Raw genomic sequence first — 18,014 nt, 5'->3', positions numbered from 1 at the left:
ATAATTTCCCACTGTCCCCTTTTACTAGTTGTTGTCTTTGCTCGCAATTACTTTTATAAACTGATTGGGCCGGTTGCATGTAGTGTCTTTGTATTTCTAGTGGAGGCCACATGGATGCCAGAGAAGAGATCCTGACACCCCTCCTCAAGTCTTCTTTGGAATACTTCCAGCACCCTCCTCTGCACACCGGTTCTTGCATCCCGGTGACAATCAAAACTGGTCTAGTTAGAGTACAGTTGCAGGGTCCCCACCTTTCTGTGGCTCCGGCAGTGTCAAAGACAGGGTGTTTCCAGTCCTTCCTCACAGACAGAAAATGTAAATTTTTTTTCAGGTGGCCTCACCTTGCACCGGGACCGCCATGGAAGAATGTCCGGCAGGAATGAGCTCACTTTAAAAAAAAAAAAAAAAGAGCAGTAGCTGACTCCATAGCACTGTCAGAGATGCCTTGGGAGAAGCAGGAGGGAGGGAAAAAAGGGCAGGAGCTGTGAAGTGGGACCACTTGGGAAGTGGTCACCATTCCCATCTTTGCAGTTTCAGACTTGCTCCCCGGCTATTTTGCCCTGAAGGTGCTCAGACAGGAGAAGGGGTTGGTGCTGAAATGCTAAGGGAGCATTTAAACCCAGAGCCTTCAATGAAAGAAGAAAGAATGGGCGTGGAGGTGGAAAAAAGTTGGAAAATGGATTCCCTGACAAGTAAGGATAATAAATGAGAGGCGCTTTCAGATAGATATCTCAGTCGTGAAATTGCACCCAGTTGGTTGTGTAAGCAAACAAATAGTTTCATGTTAGGGACTCTCGACTTGTGGCTTGATGAATAGAGCACGACAGAGGTAAATGGCTCTTTAACTCATTTAGGAATAAAACTCTTTGGCTTCCTAAGTAAGAGACCTTGTGACGCCATGGATTCTGAGCAAGTACTTTAACAAGAGTTTTATTAGTTTCCACTTCTGCTTCTGGATCTCCCTTCTCGTTCACCTCTTCCCTCACACCTCTGTCCTTTTACTTTTTTTTTAATGTTTTCCTCTCTTTTTTTAAATTGTTCTTTTCTTGTGTCCCTCCTCGCTTTATATTTCTCTCTCTCTCTCTTTTTTTTTTTTTTTTTTTTTTTTTTTTTTTAAATATATATATATTCGTCCTCAAAAGCGCCTCATAGGAGAAATTCTCACAGGTCATTGCACCTGGAAACCCGTCAGGTTTGCAAGATGCCCGGACATATCATGTCTGTCCATGGCACCCAAGAGATGTGGCTTTGGAAATGTATTTGTTTTTAACTAATACTGCGGGAATCACCACAGAAAACTCACCCCCGTCTTTCTGACCCCCTATGGATTAAACAGGGAAGTGTGTCTAAAAAAGAAATCTCACATCAAACCAGTGGCTGTGAAGACAGTGAGACAGAGAATCTTTTAAAACAAATATATAGATACGTTTCGTTTCTGAAATTAGTCCCAAAGATATAAAAGAAACGAAACAAACATGGAAAAGGGCAGGGGGATCCCCATTGCTACCTCTCCCAGTAAAGCAGAGAGCAGAAAAGACAGGTGTACGGGAGAAAGGAAAAGAAAAGAAAAGGAAAAGAAAAGGAAAGAAAAGAAAAGAAAAGAAGAAAAGAAAAGAAAAGAAAAGGAGAAAAGAAAAGAAAAGAAAAGAAAAGAAAAGAAAAGAAAAGAAAAGAAAAGAAAAGAAAAGAAAAGAAAAGAAAAGAAAAGAAAAGAAAAGAAAAGAAAAGAAAAGAAAAGAAAAGAAAAGAAAAGAAAAGAAAAGAAAAGAAAAGAAAAGAAAAGAAAAGAAAAGAAAAGAAAAGAAAAGAAAAGAAAAGAAAAGAGAAAAAGAAAAGGAGAGGAAAAGGAGAAGAAAAGGAAAAGAAAAGGAAAAGAAAAGGAAAAGAAAAGGAAAAGAAAAGGAAAAGAAAAGGAAAAGAAACCCACTATTTCAAGACTTATAAATTAGCGCTTTGAATAGTCAAAATGTCCCATGAAACCGGAGGAAGCATGTCGATAGTGTCTGCAAAAGCCGTGCACACGCGTTAGCGGACACTCCCTGGGAAAGGCTGCGCGCCGGGAAACTGCTGGGGAGGGGACGGCTGCAGCAAGCCCTGACATCCCTGTTTAGTCCTCCGCCCCTCTGTCCATCTGTCAGAGAGACCATCCAGGCCATCCAGTGCCACCGTCCCTGCCAGCCCTGCCTGCTCCTCTCTCGGCAGCTGATGGCATTTGCTGTCTGTTGAGAAGGGGATGTCTGTCTGCCATACCCCACAGGTAATGAGAAAACAAACCAAACCAAGAAATCAAACAAGCACAAGAAGAAAACCCAAAACAAACCAAAAAAACCCCAAACAAAACCCCAAAAAACAACAACCGAAAAAAAACTCCAACAAAACACCAGCAAGACCGGAGGTCCTATTCTGCCCTTTTTGTCAGATAAGACATTTCTGTCTTTGTGTAGGTAACCAACCAGTCTTCTGCGAGTGAACCCACGCAGAATCTACGTTTTCTTGTATTACTTCTGTTGCCACTTGCAGGGACCCCGAGCCAGATTTTCTCGCGAGACCCTCCATTTACCTCAGCAGGAAAAGAGTCTTTTGCGTCTTGATCCGCCGATTTTATTGGTGGCGATGAGACAGGTCACTTGTGATGGAGTCCCATCCCCACGCTCCCTCCCCAGTTCTACTTTATTTCGACGGATACGGGGAAACTGGGGGTTATCCTTTGCCCCCACCCCTAGAGTGGGCTTATCGCCCTCCTCCTACGGATGAAGCAGGTGAATGGACGCCGAGCCACCCAAAAGGTGCCCCCAGAGGGTAAGGGCGCGTCGAGAAACCCCGGGAGAGGGGAATCCGCAGCCCATGACCTTCACGGACAGCCGGAGGGGGTGCGCGCTCACAGGCGCGCACACACAAACGACCCCCTCGCCTCGGCTCTACCCCTGCCACCGCCGGCAAGCCCCCCTCCTCCTCAGCTCGGGTACAACCTACCACTTAGAAGCATTTCCAAATATTTATTCGATTAAATGTATAGAAAAGCCCTAATTGGGCGGTGGGAGGAGGCAAGCTAGTTAGCAACGTGCTAAGAGGAGTGGAAAGGAGGGCTTTGTATTTGCCGTGCCCCGAGCAGGTCCCCTGCTCGGGGCTGGGTTGGGAGGGTCCCCCTCTCCCAAATCCCACTGACCCCTTGCTTCCTCCCCTCCAATCCCCACCCCGGCCTTTGAAGTTTTGCCGCAGCTGTCGGTGAGCATGGAGTGGCCGCGGAGCCCTGCGCGGCAGGTTGCAGGGATGCAAGGAAACTCCCTGCCGACTCCGCCTCCTAAGGAGCTTGGGGAACCGAGGAGCCTCCGCGGACAGCGCCCGGGCCCTCGGCAACAGCAAGGCAGAAGAAATGTAGATAGGGTTGGTTTTAAAGCAGTATATTGTAGGTGTCGAATAAGTCGGCAGAAACTTGCTGAGGGAGCCCAGCCCGTCTCCACATTCACTTTTTTTTTTTTTTTTTTTTTTTTTTTTTTTTCTTTTTTTTTTTTTTTTAGCAAATAGCATCGATGACGCGATGATACAGTACTTTTTGCTGCCATATGAATGCCCGAGAGGCTGCAGCGTGGCGAAGGAAAACATCCACTGACACAATGCAGACTGGGTAGTTAACACTTCAGAACAGGATACCGTCTCATAAGTAAAGTTTAATAAGGGATTGAAACACTTCTTTCTAGGCACATACATGGAAATAAGTGCATCTTGTATACCTCCTCTACACCTGCAAGTTTCTTGGCAATCTGTGCGTTATTATTATTATTCATAAATATGAAAATTAATTGAAAAATATCTACGAAAAAGTTTATCTGTTTTCATCAGTAGGATAACACTATAATGAATTTATTTACATCTCATTGGAAGAAACCGAGGCCTGTTTTTCTCTTCTGATATCCCCATTTGTTTTGTTTATTTTTAGGTGGAGAGAGGGGCTGGTTTTTTTGTTTTTTGGGGTTTTGTTGCTATTTTTGGTTGTGGGGTTTTCATTTGTTTGTTTGTTTTGGTGGGTTTGGTTTCTTGGGTTTGGGCTTGGTTTTTTTCTTTTTTTTTTTTTTTTTTTTTTTTTTTTTTTTCTGTGGTTTTTGTTGTTGTGTGTTTGTTTTGGTTTTGCATGGGGTTTTTTTAAATGAATTTTTGTTTGTGTTTTTAACTGCTGATTCATCTGGGTCCCAAATCACCCGTCCCACCATAAAACAGTGCTGAAAATGCTGCTTTCAGCACCTTCCATGTCTGAGCATTCCCACTCACTTCCTGTTGAGACCCCGGACAAGGCTGATGGACCTTCTCTCTCCAGGGAAGGCCCCGGGAAAGGGGCAGGAACAAAGCTCTCTCTCATGCAGTGTCCAAATGAGTGACAAAAGGGAGGATGTCTCTCTGTCTGTCTAACTCCCAAATTCCTGTTCTTGTGTGCTAAGGTCTGGCATTATCCAAGCCCCCCCACTCCCAGCACCTATGAGTACAGGCCGTTACTCCATCCTGAATGGGGTGATAGCCCCACAGAGGATCTGCCTGTAATGTTGATTATCCAGCTATAACTGTCTACTGTATAGAGCTGCTCTCACCTCAGATCTGCCGCGCCTAGAATATTAAAAACCCCAAGTGAGTTGAATTGAAGAATCTTGTAGAAGAAAGAAAAAAAAAAACGAAAAAAAAAAAAGGGAGGGGAAGAAATAAAGACAGAAAAAAAAAAAAAAAAGGATGGGAGAGATTGAGAGAGAGAAGGAGACAGAGGAGAGTATGGAGGACAGCAAATTAAAAGGAAAACACTGCCCATGTCTTCACAAACTGAAAAGTCTACCTCATCTAAGCTTGTTTGGAGGGAACAGGAGGTGTCTGTGTGAGGGGGACAATGTTATATTTAAAGATCTGGCTTTATTAATACATTAAGAAAGAGCTCCCTTGGTAGTATGTGTTCTTACAGCTCCGTCTCAGATCCTATAAAACATTAATGCAGTGAAAGCTGTTACAGAGATCTGCACCACCAGCTAGAAGCATTTACCTTCAAAGGAGCTCCATTACAAAAAGGATTTTTAATTTTCTGGGGAAAAAAAAAAAAAAAAAAAAAAGACAAGCTGAAATGAAAAGGGGTTTTTGGCACAGAGATCAGGCCCTGGCAGTGGGTGGGCCATGGTGTGGGATGTCACAGCCTGTGTTTTTTGCATGGCCATGGCACATAAGCATACATGAAATGCACTAGCTCACCACCCAATGAGCAAGCATCCAGCTGGATTTCTATATTAATGGAGTGGGAATACCCTCCACACACAGCAACTAGAGTCAGGAAAAAAAAAAGCAAGAGATCTGTTCTGGCTGACAGTAAGCACAAGGCATGCACACTGGAGCATATATTGGGGTCTGGGAGCCCTTGGAGTGGAAAAGTAAAACAAAAAACCCTCAACCCCACACCAAACCCCCAGAAGCTGAAAGTCACCATGCCTAGAACAAACAGGACCCATGGCTGGAGTATGCCTCCTGCTGCATGGGTAGAGATGATGACATATGGTGACTTCAATCCATGTCCACAGTGTCTGAGAGTAAAAAGCAAGATGTGAACTCAGCAGAAAATCCAGCTGATGGGAAAAGGTGTTTCAAAAAGGGGTAGGCCAGCCTGATAGGCCCATCAGCCTTGGTGAAGAGTCTGTGGTGCAGTCCCAGTGAGGCGAGGTTGCCTAAGGTGTCACACTGCAACTCCTGCTCCTTTTTTCTAGGCCTTGACAGCTTAGACCTAAGCTTATACAGTCAAGTAAATTTTGGAGCATCCTGTAGTTTACGTGACTTCATGACTTGGTTATCCCTCCCAAGTATTTTTTAAGTTCTCCTTCTTAGCACCAGTAAAGGAGTTAAAAATATGGGGACATTTCTGTTGTTTTTGCTGTGGTGGTGGGGTTTTTTTGTTGTTGTCGTTGGTTGTGGGTTTTGTTGTTGCTGTTGTTTTGTGAATAGTTGGCATGTTTCAAGCAACAAGACTCATGGGTTGTGGGGTGATAAGTTGGGGTTTTTTTGCTAAATTCTTTTATTTTTTGTTTAATTCTCACTTCAATTTTAATTCTTGAAGAACAGCTTTGACAACATATATCGCACTCATTATAAGAAGCAAAGGGTTATATCAAAAATTATTAGTATAGAATCACAGGAAACCTGGTTTGGAACCAGAAAAAAATACAAAACAGATATAGATACATAGACACAGGACAATTCTTTTATAATTATTTGGAAAATGTTATTTTCCCCTAATTCTCCTTTTTTTGTTTCCTTTATGCACATATGATGTTTTAACTTTTACCAAAAATGAAAATAAAGACTAATATATTACAAAATCAGTAACAATGTTCATGGTGTTTGCGCATGGAGATTTTGTTGTTGTTGTTTGCTTGGTTTTGGGCGGATTTTTTTCATTCTACACAAGGTTCAGTTCAGTTTCAATGCTTTTATGTTTTGTTGGTTTACTGTACAGCATATATCAACAAAAGTCCACAATAAATCCTGGAAGATCCAGTATCCCCTTCAGGTTTGATTAATATCCCCTCAATACTCTTTTTTTTTTTTTTGTCTCTTTTATTAATATTATTTATTTCTTTTTTCCTCCTCTCCGAAAGAAAACAAACAAAAAAAAAACCCAAACCAAATTAGGCCAAAAAAATTAAAAAAAAAGGCAAAACATCACAACCTCCACGGACGACAGGTCCGTCCTTCTCCCCTCCACGGCCACATCTCTGCTCCCACTCGCCTTTTCTTTTGTTCAGTGTCCACCTCCCGGGTCCCCCCCGCACCCCAAGTGCCCCTCGGTGCGAGCGTTCCCCTCTCCGCCGCTCCGCCGCCTCTCGGCAGGGGGTGCGGGATGGGCTCTAGGAGCACTGGATGGACATGTAAGGCCAGTTGAAGCTGCTCCCCGACAGTAGCATATCCCTGATGAGGGTTTCGATGGGGGTTTTACCTACCAAGCGGACGAAGAAGAGCTGCTCGATGACGGAGGAGGAGACGGTGCGCAGGGAGGGCAGCCGCAGCAGCAGCTTCCCGAAGCGGCTGGGCTGGTTGGGGTATTGGCTCCGCACGTACTCCTCTAGCGCGCATTGCGATTTCTCCTGGAGACTCTCGATGTGCGCAGCATCCGACAGGCCGCAGGCGTCTGCCCACCGCACCCGCGGAAGAAGCCGCAGAACGGCGGCAGGCGGGGGGAGAGTGGAGGGAGGAGGTGGAGGAGGAGGAAGGGGGGGGGGAGATGGTTAGTGGCTGGGAACCACACGGGGAAACGCCGCGAGGATGGGGGCAGCCGAAAGGCGCACTCCCTATCCCATCCCACCCCACCCCATCCCGTTCCATTCCCCGCACCGCTGCCAAATAAAGAGTGCAACCTCGCTGTGCCTCGTCGCCACCGTGGGTATTTTCACCCAGGATACGATGGGGTGCCAGCACCGCGCTCGTCCCAATCACACACACACACACACACGCACAACCCCCACATTTCCTTTTCACGTCCCCCTCCCACTGACACTCCGCGCTGTCGAGCGTGGTTTCTGCTCCAGGGAGCCAACACGGGAATGCTGGAAACCTGGACCAGCCCCCTTAAGTAACGCCGAGAGGAAGAAAAATAAGGTATTGGGGAAAATAATAATAAAAAATAGATAGCAATAATAATAAGATAAGCAGAGTAGCACACAAGCAGAGTGATAAACGAGTTTGTTGACATGGCTGCACATCACAGAGAGGCAGAGACTGGGACCTGCAGCCACTGGCAGGGAGCCGGCTGGGGGATGCCGTGGGGCAGGGGAGTCTCCTCTGCTCCTGCCTCGCTGCCAGGGATCGCAAATTTGCCACATCTTTGCGGACTGTATGATAAATCCGGCAGCAAACAGCTAGGTTAGTCCCAGCTTGCACTCAGTAGGTGCCTGTAGCTTTCAGACACAAAGCTGGGGAGAGCTGCAGCAGCTAAGCCTTGCCTAAATAAAACCAGAGGGATTCTTTCCTTATAGGTCCTTCTGGCACCCAAACTGTCAGAAACATACTCCTTGCACCTTGCAGAACCACATGACCTGGGCTAAGGTGAACTAATCCGAGAGCAGAAACCCTTCATATCCATGTATTTGTATCAATACACATTATTCCATGTATACAGATACAAGCAGAGAGATATGGATGGGTCTGTGCACTTGCACACATACACAGACACTTATAAGCATATATACTATCTCTGAGAACACATAACCCAAACCAGAGGATAATTGTGCTCCAGCTGCTCGTGGAAGGACTTGCTCAGGAAACTACAGTCATGGAAAAGTGGTGGGTATGCCCAGATGGTTGAGACCATCTACATTGTTTCAAAGATTCAAAATAGATATTAAAAGCATCAAACCAAAACACCAACCAAGAAACCTAACCAAGAAAACCAACTGAACAAAACAGAAAAAACCTCCAGCCATCAGGATCAGAGCAAGGCAGTCAGCTAGCAGTGCAGTTTAACAGATCAAAACCAGGCTTTGCTAATATGTTGAACCATATATGAATTAGTTAATGGCCCCCAAAAAGACATTATGAAAATGTAAATGTACAGTTGTGACCCTGGAAAGACACAACAAATTAATAAATTACTCAAAGCCAAAAATAAAATAAAATAAAATCTGTTGCACTGGCATTTTTGAAGCTTAAGTCTTCCCTTATCAAGAACTGACTTTACAAAGATTTCTGAACACCTTCATCTAGAATACTATGGCCTCAAGCAAAACTACAAGTAAAACAAGCCATAATTTAGGAACTTCTGAGAAAGAGAACCTTTGACCTGAGCTGCGGACTTAGCATCTCTCAGACACACAATTATCTGAGCCAGGCTGCTCTGCTAATCTATACCTTTAATGCAATGATATTTTGCAACATCTAAAGCACCAGGTTGCAACATATACATCTATCAAAAGCTGGGGCCTGTTCTTGTTTGCAATACATATCAAAACCACAGACCTGTTCATATGTTGATTGCCACAAGTCACATTCCATATTTACATATATCTTGCTATTTTACATGCATTATCTACCCATTATGCATTAGGATCCTATTCAGCTTCCAAACAATGCAATATGAAAGGGTCTTACTGACACCCTGGCAGGGCTTTTTTCTTTATGCCCCATATGTCATACCCTTAAGGTTAGTAAAATATTTATCAGACATTTACAATAAGTGCACCTATAGGTGTTGGTCACTGGACAATGTGGATGGGTAACTTTCTCTCTAAAAGGACATCAGCCTGATGTGTGTGTGTGTGTTTGAAAAATCAGCCACAGGTTTTGCCTTAGAACTCCAAAACCACAGAATTTTCTCATGCCTATAGTATCTGTTTGGCTTCAATTATTTTAAATGGTCTGGCATATGCCTTCACTCGGGTTTCATTCCGCAGCCTTAAGTGGGGGTGGGAAGGCTCAATTCTCCCTTCAGAATGAGATTAAAAGTAATAATAATTAAGAGATCCACAACTTGATTATATTATGCAGTCCAGAGAGGTGCAATCCCTGGGAGAAATAATACAATCCATGTTTACTGAAGGTGAATTATTATTCCATCTCAGAAAGTGGGCTAATGTGAAAATCTTGTGTGTGCCTTGCTCTTTTATATGGCAGTGTGTCAATAAGGGAAGGCTCTATATTTCTTCTTGCAGTCTATGGAAAAGAAATTATGTAAATAAATAACCATTACTGTTCAACACACTCCAGCCTTCCCCTCTGTAGTGGTGGCAATGTATTTCATGTTACATGTTCAGAAGAGTTTAGTGTTCAGAAAATATAGACGTAATCAGCTGACATCTAACTAGAAATCAAAAGTTCTTATTGCACTGCAAATAGATTTATTTGATTTATGTTATCTATCTCTGTTCTCAAAAACATTTATTTATGACAATGAAAAGGTAGATATAGGAATTAATAATGCTAAATTTTGGCAGCAGGGAGAAGGAGATGAGGGCAAAGAGGAGGGTATGGGAGATAAGGGGAAAGGAGGCAAGAGAGGAGCTGGTTTTGGGTTACTACACAGCTTTTGGATGGTTTCCAGAGTTTCACAGATTAAATACATGCTCTCTGGAGCCCAAATGTAAAAACCACAACAGGAGAAATCCATGCCCGTTTTTAGATACTTAGTCCTTAGCCAAGAACCTTGGACAAAATGCCTAAAAATGTCTTTTCTGTCACTTGGTTTAAAAGTTGGATCACTTTGAGAAAGACTTCCCATGAACTCCTGTCTGAATATGCAATGAAAACCAGTTTAGCGAAAAGTGGAAATGAGCGGATGGGGGTAAGGGGCAGTAGATTACTCCTGACAGCAGTATTTCCATTTTCTGAGATGCCCTGTGTGATCCTGCTCTGAAATAATATTATTGTTTCCTTCCTTCCTTCATTCTCCGCTCCACTGTGGGAAGGGGCTTCTCCCCTCACAGATGTCAAGTTATTACATTTGTTTTTATTATATGTAAATGAAGAGCTCCTCCAAAGCCACTTACTCTTTTTCTAGCCAAGGTCAATTGTTTCGGAAGGGGGAAGATTGGAGGGAACAGGGAGAGAAGAGAAAGGAGAAAAATAAAATATTCCCTCAACCATGTTTCTATCAGGGGCAATTTCCTTCACAGGGCCTTTTGCATGTGGAAGGGCTGAGGCACAGGCCAGACACTTTCCCAGCTCTGCTTCGGAAGAATCTCTCCAAGCTGGGTCTGGGAAAAAAAAAAAAAAAAAAGGGTTCTCCTTGACTGTCCCTGTGTATTGATGAGGTCTCTGAAATGAGTGAGAAAGGAAAGTCTGGAAGTCTGCAGGCAGGTTGCGGAGTTAAATCACCCTGATAAATGCAGGCAGGTCTCTTTGTTACTCTTTAAAAACATGTTTCCATCAAGAAGACTTATTATGATAAAATACATTAAAATGTCGAGTTGGCTATTGAGTAAATCTTCCATTTGTTTTAAGATTTGCACATTATCCTTTGCAAAGGAATATTCCCTCCAACGCTGTGAGACTGCATTTGCACTGGAAGTAAAAGGGGGCAGTCACAGTACATGTCTCCGACCACCCTGCATACAAATTAGATACTCCTGCCTAAATAAATTATCTGATGTTCAAATCGATATTAATACTACATCTGTTACATTACAATATAGTGTGAATTTAGGAGTCATTTTAATACAATGCTTATACTATCTTTTGGGCTTGAAAGGCAAAGAATATTGATGGATTATAAACTGCTCAGTATTAAGCAAGGCCTTTGAACAATTTGCCATCTTTGTTCAGGAATGCTTTTAATTTTGCCTTGGCCTGGTTTTAAGTCACATTTATCACAGCTGTTTAGTTATTGCTAATTGGGAAAAGAGGGGAGAAGCTCGTACAAGAGAGGAGCTAGGGGATGGGGTGAGGAGGTTTAAAAATGAAGAAGAAAAAATAAGAAAAACAAGTAGGAAATGTGGCAATTACCCACATTGTGATGATAATTAGAATAATAATTTAAAAACTACACTGCCCAGACTCTTATCTTGCCTTTTTTCCATTCCCTATATTTCCTTCACATAGTTCCCCTTTGATGTTTATAAATTCTCCCTTGCAGGTTACAATAATAATATACGTATTATATTCTTATAGGCTATGACCAGAGCACTTCAACGGTAATGCTAATGCAGCTTTCCTGCTCGTTAATTCAAACCATCTATCACAGGGAAAAATTGTTAACATGCATGTTTCCACCGCCTACACTTAATTTGATTTTGGTTTTTGGTATTATTTTTTTGGAGGGGCTGTGTGTTAAAGAGCCAGTATCAGTGACGATGAGGGAGACGCTGATCCCTCTACAGGAATGTACCTCCATCAAGTGCTTCCTTGGCCTCCGGTCCCTTTCCTTTTAAAATAATTCTATTTTTTTCCCCCTATTTTTCCCGCAGGCGGTTTGGTTTTTTGGTTTTTTTTGTTTGTTTGTTTGTTTTTTTTTTTTTTCTTTTTTTTTTTCCAGACGTCTCACATCCCCAACCCGTCCCCTCACCTGAGGTGAAGAGGACGATGGCTTTCAGGCAGCTGTACTCAGCCGAATCGACGTGCAGCGCCTTCAGCTTCTCCACCTGTTCCTGGAAGATGCGGATGTGGTCCATGAAGGCGACAACGCGGTCGGCCGACATGGGGGAGGCGTGGAGGCCGGCGGCGGCCAGGAGCGGGGCCACATGGAGGGGCATGGAGCACTGGGCAGCATTGAGGACAAAGAGCTCGCTCCAGGTGAGCCGCAGCAAGGCCACCTGGTCGGTGATCTGCAGGTCGGGGAAGAAGGGAATATTGCGGGCCCACTCGACGGCGCTGAAGAGCAGACGGGCGGCCAGCTCGCAGATGTTCTCGATGCCCATGATGTTGTTGGGCTGCATGCACTGGCTGCCGTAGCGGGAGGTGGGGTAGGGCTCGGCCCGCAGCAGGAGAGAGATGTATCCCGAGAGATAGCAGTGCCCGTTCAGGGGGTCGCCGTTGGTCAGCGCGTACTGGCCGGGGTTGGGTTGGGTGGGCGGCATTCTTCCTCGCTGAACCGCTGACAAAAAGAAGGAGAAAAGGAGAGGAAATGTGCATCCAGGAGGCTCGCAGGCATCGCCCCGGCGGCGTTGCCAACCAGCCGGAGACAATGCCGGGCTTCTACCCCTCCCCGCCACCGCCTCGCCCCCGGCACACGCACAGGCACGGACAGATAGAGGCATGCGGAGCCGGGCAGCTGCCGCCGACCTGCACTGCGCCCCCCGCCCGGCCCCTGCATCGGCCCTGGCCCCGGCCCCGGCCCCGACCCCTGCTCAGGCAGCCTCAGCCCAGCGGCAGCCAAGCGCGTTCCGCTCCCCCCACCCTCGACCACAAAGCAGACAGGCTTCACAAAATAAACAGATTAAAAAGAAAGGGGGGAAAAAAAAAAAGCCAAGGCAAACAAGACAAATCCGCACACAACCCCCTCTTCCCCCTTCCCCCCTCCCCTCTCGTAACAAAAGAAAGCCCCGCACAAAAAAAAAAAAAAAAAAAAAAAAAAAAAGAAAAAAAAAATCAAAGAAATCGTCCGGGTGGTGAGAAAGTAGAGTTAAAAATCACAACCAACTATAAAAAATGTAGCCAAGCTCTGTTGTGAATCCCACCCTATTGCCCTGATACCACTGCAATTTACAAGTAAACTGTTGTGACACTTTTTAGAATAAAATATTAAATAAAATAATTCATAAAACCAAATGCGTCCATATTCTTCAAAAATACCTCGTTGTTACCCTTCAAGCTGGAACAGGTCACTGCTTTCCAGTTCCCCACTGCTAACTTTATTATACAGAACCAGCTTTCCATAGAGCCCCCCCCATCCCCCGCCCAGCAAAGTTTTCCCTGCTAAAAGGAAGAGAAAGGTTAAATATCATCGGGGAAAGGGGGAAATAAAACAAAAATGTCCGAACTTACAATAGCCAAACATTCGCCGAAAAAAAAAGGGGACCATGTAATTAATATCTTTGGTGAGCTGTTGCCACTGCAAAAGCCTGCAGTCAGCGTTGCACAGTGAATGCACAAGCTTGCAACTGCAAAAACAGTGGATTCATTAACCATCTCCACACAGAGCGTAAGCATGCCTCGAGTTCCGAAAGCTGACCAAAGTTGGGGTTTTTTTGTGGTGGTTTTTTTTGTTGTTGTTGTTGGTTTTTTTTGTTGTTGTTGTTTTTTTTTTTTTTTTGGTTTTTTTTTTTTTTTTTTTGTGTGTGTGTGTGTGTGTGTGTTTTACTCCATTAGTGCCAGCGTTTGCAGCCTCTTGCCATGTAAACAAAATGTAACTTCAGAGGAAGATACGGCTACTCAGACTTGTACCCTGCACACACAGACACACACCCGCACAACCGCACACGTTTGCTGGCACACACCCGCACATGCAATCACTCATGTTTCCGGCGTGCCACATTTTTCTCAACTTTCTCTTTTCTTCCCCAACGAGCCGCCAGGGCCAGACCTCTGTCCTGCTGCCATTCAGCCTACCTCTCCCTCTTCAATCTACTTGTAAACTTGGCAGATATTTTTCATTTAACTGCGTGCACAATTCTCACTTTTTTGTTTGTTTATTTTTTCTCCTCCATCCTTTAAAAAAAAAAAAATTCTTGCCTCCACTCTCCCATGTGCCTCTCAACAGCCCCTGCAGCTACCAATGAAGCCATCATTTCTGTGAGCTCCTTCAGATATGGAGCAGCCTAATCCAATTCCTTTTCTTGTGGCATATAAAATCTAGTTTTAAAATCCCTGCTCCATAAAAACAACTATTTCGCTGATGTTACATATTTAGGACATCTTTAACGACAGTCACAGGGTAAACTTTAAATAGAGAGAACATGTTTTGAGGAGAAAGGAGGGCAGGAAATCTCTGTGCACGAGAATGAGTCTGAACGCAAGGAAAACCACAGGCAACTTTTAGAAAGGAGGAGAGAAAAAAAAATAGCAGAGAAGTTGGAAATGGTGGGGACCCTGCTGCCAGATGCAGGCTGCAGATGCTGCGAAAATGAGAAGAACCGGTAAAGGGGTTATAAATCGACATTTGTATGAAGATTTGAGGAGAGGGTGGAGTTTGATGAAGAAATAAAATGAGCAGAGCACTAAAAAAAAAAAAAAAGAAAAAAAAAAGAAAAAAAAAAGGAAAAAAAGATAAGAAAGAAGTGACAGAAGAACAGAAACACGGTTCAGTCACAAACTTTCCTTTGAACGCATGGAATGAAAACAAGGCCGAATCTCGCACAGAAGCACACTCCGGGGCACCGGGAAGCACAGGGAAGAGGAGATGGAGTAACGCATTTCCTCTCTCTCTCTTTTTTTTTTTTTTTTTTTTTTTTCTTCCTTTTCTCCCTTCCATCTTCTTCATACTCTTTCCTCATTCTCTAATTACACGTCTTTCATCTTTCTTTCGGGAAAAATGAGATTGAGAGATGAATCTACCGAGAAGCACTGCAGGTTTAAAAAGAAATGATGGGATGGAAAGGGGGTGGGGAGGGGTGAGGGGGAAGGAAGCTGAATGGAATCACATCTCGTACGGGAGAAAGATGTATCTCCCCCACCCTTCGGTCTCATGCCAACAATAGACAAAACCACATCTAAAACACGCACACACGGATACACGCGCCCGCAAGGGGAAGTGGGGATAGCTACTAAATGATAAATATTTAGCAAGCGATTGTAATAACACTAGCAATAATAATAATAATAATAATAATAATAATAATAATAATAATAATAATAATAATAATAATAATAATTTCTTTGCATAATTATCAGGAAAGGGGAGAGCGTGGCAGTGCCGGAGAAGGGGGTGGGGAGGAGCGGGAGGGAGGGCAGGAGGCACAAACCGAAAAGCAAGAGAAAACACCACCAACCACCATCGACAATAACAACAGAACCTGGTGCAAAGCTGCCAGATGGAGTGCAGGCAGAGGAAGAGATTGACGTGTGCATGGAAATATATAGAGAGTCCTGGATTGCTACGAAGAGCCGTATATATATATATATGTGTGTGTGTATTTCTTTTACATATTTATATTTATATGTGTGTGTGTGTTTGCACGCCGCGCGTGTGCGCGTGTGTATATCTGTATGTATATATGTATATGCATATAGGTACGCGTGTGTGCGCGTACGGACAGGCAGACACAGACAGACGGAGAGCCCTCGCACACGCACGCCTGCACAACCACGGGGAGAGGGGAGCGATAGCATAGTAGGGAAGAAATATTCACCTTCCCGCCTCATGCCCACTTTGAGGCACTTCTTGAGGCGGCAGTACTGGCACTGGTTGCGGTGGTGCTGGTCGATGGGACAGTTCCTGTTGGCGCGGCATGTGTAAGTTAAGTTCCTGCGGACGCTCCTCTTGAAGAAACTTTTGCAGCCCCTCGCAGGTGAACTGGCCGTAGTGCTTGCCGCTGGACTTGTCCCCGCACACCACACATTCGATGTGCTGCTGGCTTTGCCCCGAGCCCTCCCTGCTGGCCCGCTCCCTTGTCTCCGGCCGTGCCCCGGCGTGGAGGGGGGTCCCGGCTGGCTGGGGGTCTGCGGGGTGTGTGGAGTGGCCGAACTCCCCTGCTGCTGGGGGCTGCTGCTCCCGGGCCGGCTGCGTCGCGGCGGGGTTGGGGCCGCTCGGAGTGCCCCCGGCCACGTCTTCCTGCGTGATCTCGCCAGCTGCTAACTACCATTGCCATATCTCGGGCCCAAAAAAGTGCTGGGGAGCGGCGCGTCTCGCTGCGGCTGCCGGGGAGTGAGGCGGGGGGCGGGGGGGTGGCGGCCGCCGGGCGCCGGGGGCGAACGGAGAGCGAGGGGACCCTTGCTGCCGCCTGCCTCCGCCTCGGCTGCCGCCGCCGCTGCCCTGCTGCCGCCGCCGCTGCTGCCGGCTGGAGCCGCTCCTGCCGTTTTCTTTATTTTATTTATTTTTCGCCGCCGAGAGCCCCCCTCCTCTCGCTCGCGCTCTCGCTATTTTTTTTTTTTAGAGAGGGGGAGGGGGCGACGGAGGATTTTCTCCTTTCTTTCCCCCCTTCCCTTTCCTTTTCCTCCTTCTTCCTTTCCTTCCCTTCCCTGCCCTTTCCAGCGCTCCCCCCCTCTTTAAAATACCCCGCCTGACCGCTTCCACCTCTGCTCCCGCTCTCCCCGGTTCTCACTGCCTGTCCTCGCCCCCCGCCCCCTCCCCCCCCCCCGCCACCACTTCAAGTTGCAAAATCAGAAACGGCAAACAAGGCTGTCGGGAGAGGCATTCAGGAGAGTAACACGCCGGACACGCACACGCAGACAGACACGCGCGCGAACGCCCGGCACACGGCTCCCCACTCGCGCACACGCACACACGCACGGGCACAGGCACACGCGTCCGGGCGCTACGAGCGCGGAGGATGTGCAGGCATAGAGGAAGCCGCGGCGCGCGCGGAGGAGGAGGAAAAGGAGGAGGAGGTGGAGGAGGAGGAGGGGAAGGAAGAGGAGGAGGAGGTCGCCGCTCGCAGCCGCCGGGGTTCGGCCGCCGCCGCTCCCGCGGAGGCTGCTGTCGCCGCCGCTGTCGCCGCCGCCGCTGCCGGTGTGGGCTCTCGGGAGGCGGGAGGTCGAGAGAGGAGCCGCTCGCCGGCAATCAGAGTATGGAGGTGTCCGGGGGCCAGGTCCGGGGCAGGGCGCCGTCAGCCATTCAGGGCGGCGGAGCCGGGGAGCGCGGCGGAGGCGGGCGGGGAGCTGAGGCAGTTTGATCTCCTGTCGCGGCGGCGGCAGGAAGGAGGAGGAGGAGGTTGCCGGTCGCTGCTCTTCTCTCCCGAGCTGCTCTCTCTCGCTCTCTGTCTCTCTCGCTCTCTCGCGCTCTCTCGCCCCTTTTTTTTTTTTGTTTTTTTTTTTTTTTTTTTTTTTTTTTAATCGCAGAAAAAATCGGATGTGACTAAATTCGCAGAGGAGACGAATTCATGGCGAAGTGTAAAAATAGAGAACGGGAATAATAATGACACTTGCAGGAAAAAGAGAGATCCAAAGTAGGTCGGTAAATAGATCCTCTTCTTTTCCTCTTTCTTGCCTTTTCCGTCTTCTCCTGTGAGAGCGCACGATACTGGTTGCGAGAAAAACAAAAAAAAGAAGAAAATCGGTGGAAATAGCCCCCAAAAATTCTTTTTTGTTTGTTTGTTTAGTTGCTTAAAAAAAATATTTCATGTAAAAAACTCATCACCCAGAAGAGAACCCTCCCCCCCCCCAGAAAAATAGGCTAGAATGGTCAAGATAATAGCCGTATTAAGATGTGAACGCGTTCTCTCTCTCTCTCTCTCTCTCTCTCTCTCTCTCCGGACTTTCCCCCTCCCCCCTGTTCTCTCTCTCCCTTTCCCCCTTTTTTCTTTCTTTCCGAGGTTGTTTTTTTTTTTTTTTTTTTTTTTGTTTTTTTTTTTTTTTTTTCAGTTCACCTCTATCCTCTTCTCCTGCAGGAATGGAGCGAAAGACACAAGGAGGAAGGGTGGAAAAAAGAAGAAAAGGAAGGAGAAGAGGGAGATGAAGGGGGGGGGGCGCACACAACT

At 46.1% G+C, this 18,014-nt stretch overlaps 1 protein-coding gene across 1 annotated transcript; it reads right to left on the bottom strand.

The window, feature by feature from the left end:
- Positions 1-4,687: 4,687 nt before the first annotated feature.
- LOC136284713 (nuclear receptor subfamily 2 group F member 1-A-like) lies at positions 4,688-16,501 on the bottom strand. The gene is given in 8 exon segments (XM_066175083.1): positions 4,688-7,144; positions 12,008-12,535; positions 15,729-15,879; positions 15,881-15,970; positions 15,972-16,004; positions 16,006-16,080; positions 16,082-16,156; positions 16,158-16,501. Coding segments are annotated over 8 exon segments (1,263 nt in total). The 5' UTR covers positions 16,188-16,501; the 3' UTR covers positions 4,688-6,863.
- Positions 16,502-18,014: the final 1,513 nt, after the last annotated feature.

This window comes from Chamaea fasciata, unplaced genomic scaffold, assembly GCF_029207755.1.
Source record: "Chamaea fasciata isolate MVZ Bird 193981 ecotype frontalis unplaced genomic scaffold, bChaFas1.0.hap1 SCAF_1297, whole genome shotgun sequence".
NCBI lineage: Eukaryota > Metazoa > Chordata > Aves > Passeriformes > Sylviidae > Chamaea > Chamaea fasciata.
Note: the sequence above shows the minus strand (reverse complement) of the source record. Positions and strands in the feature narration are given on the sequence as shown.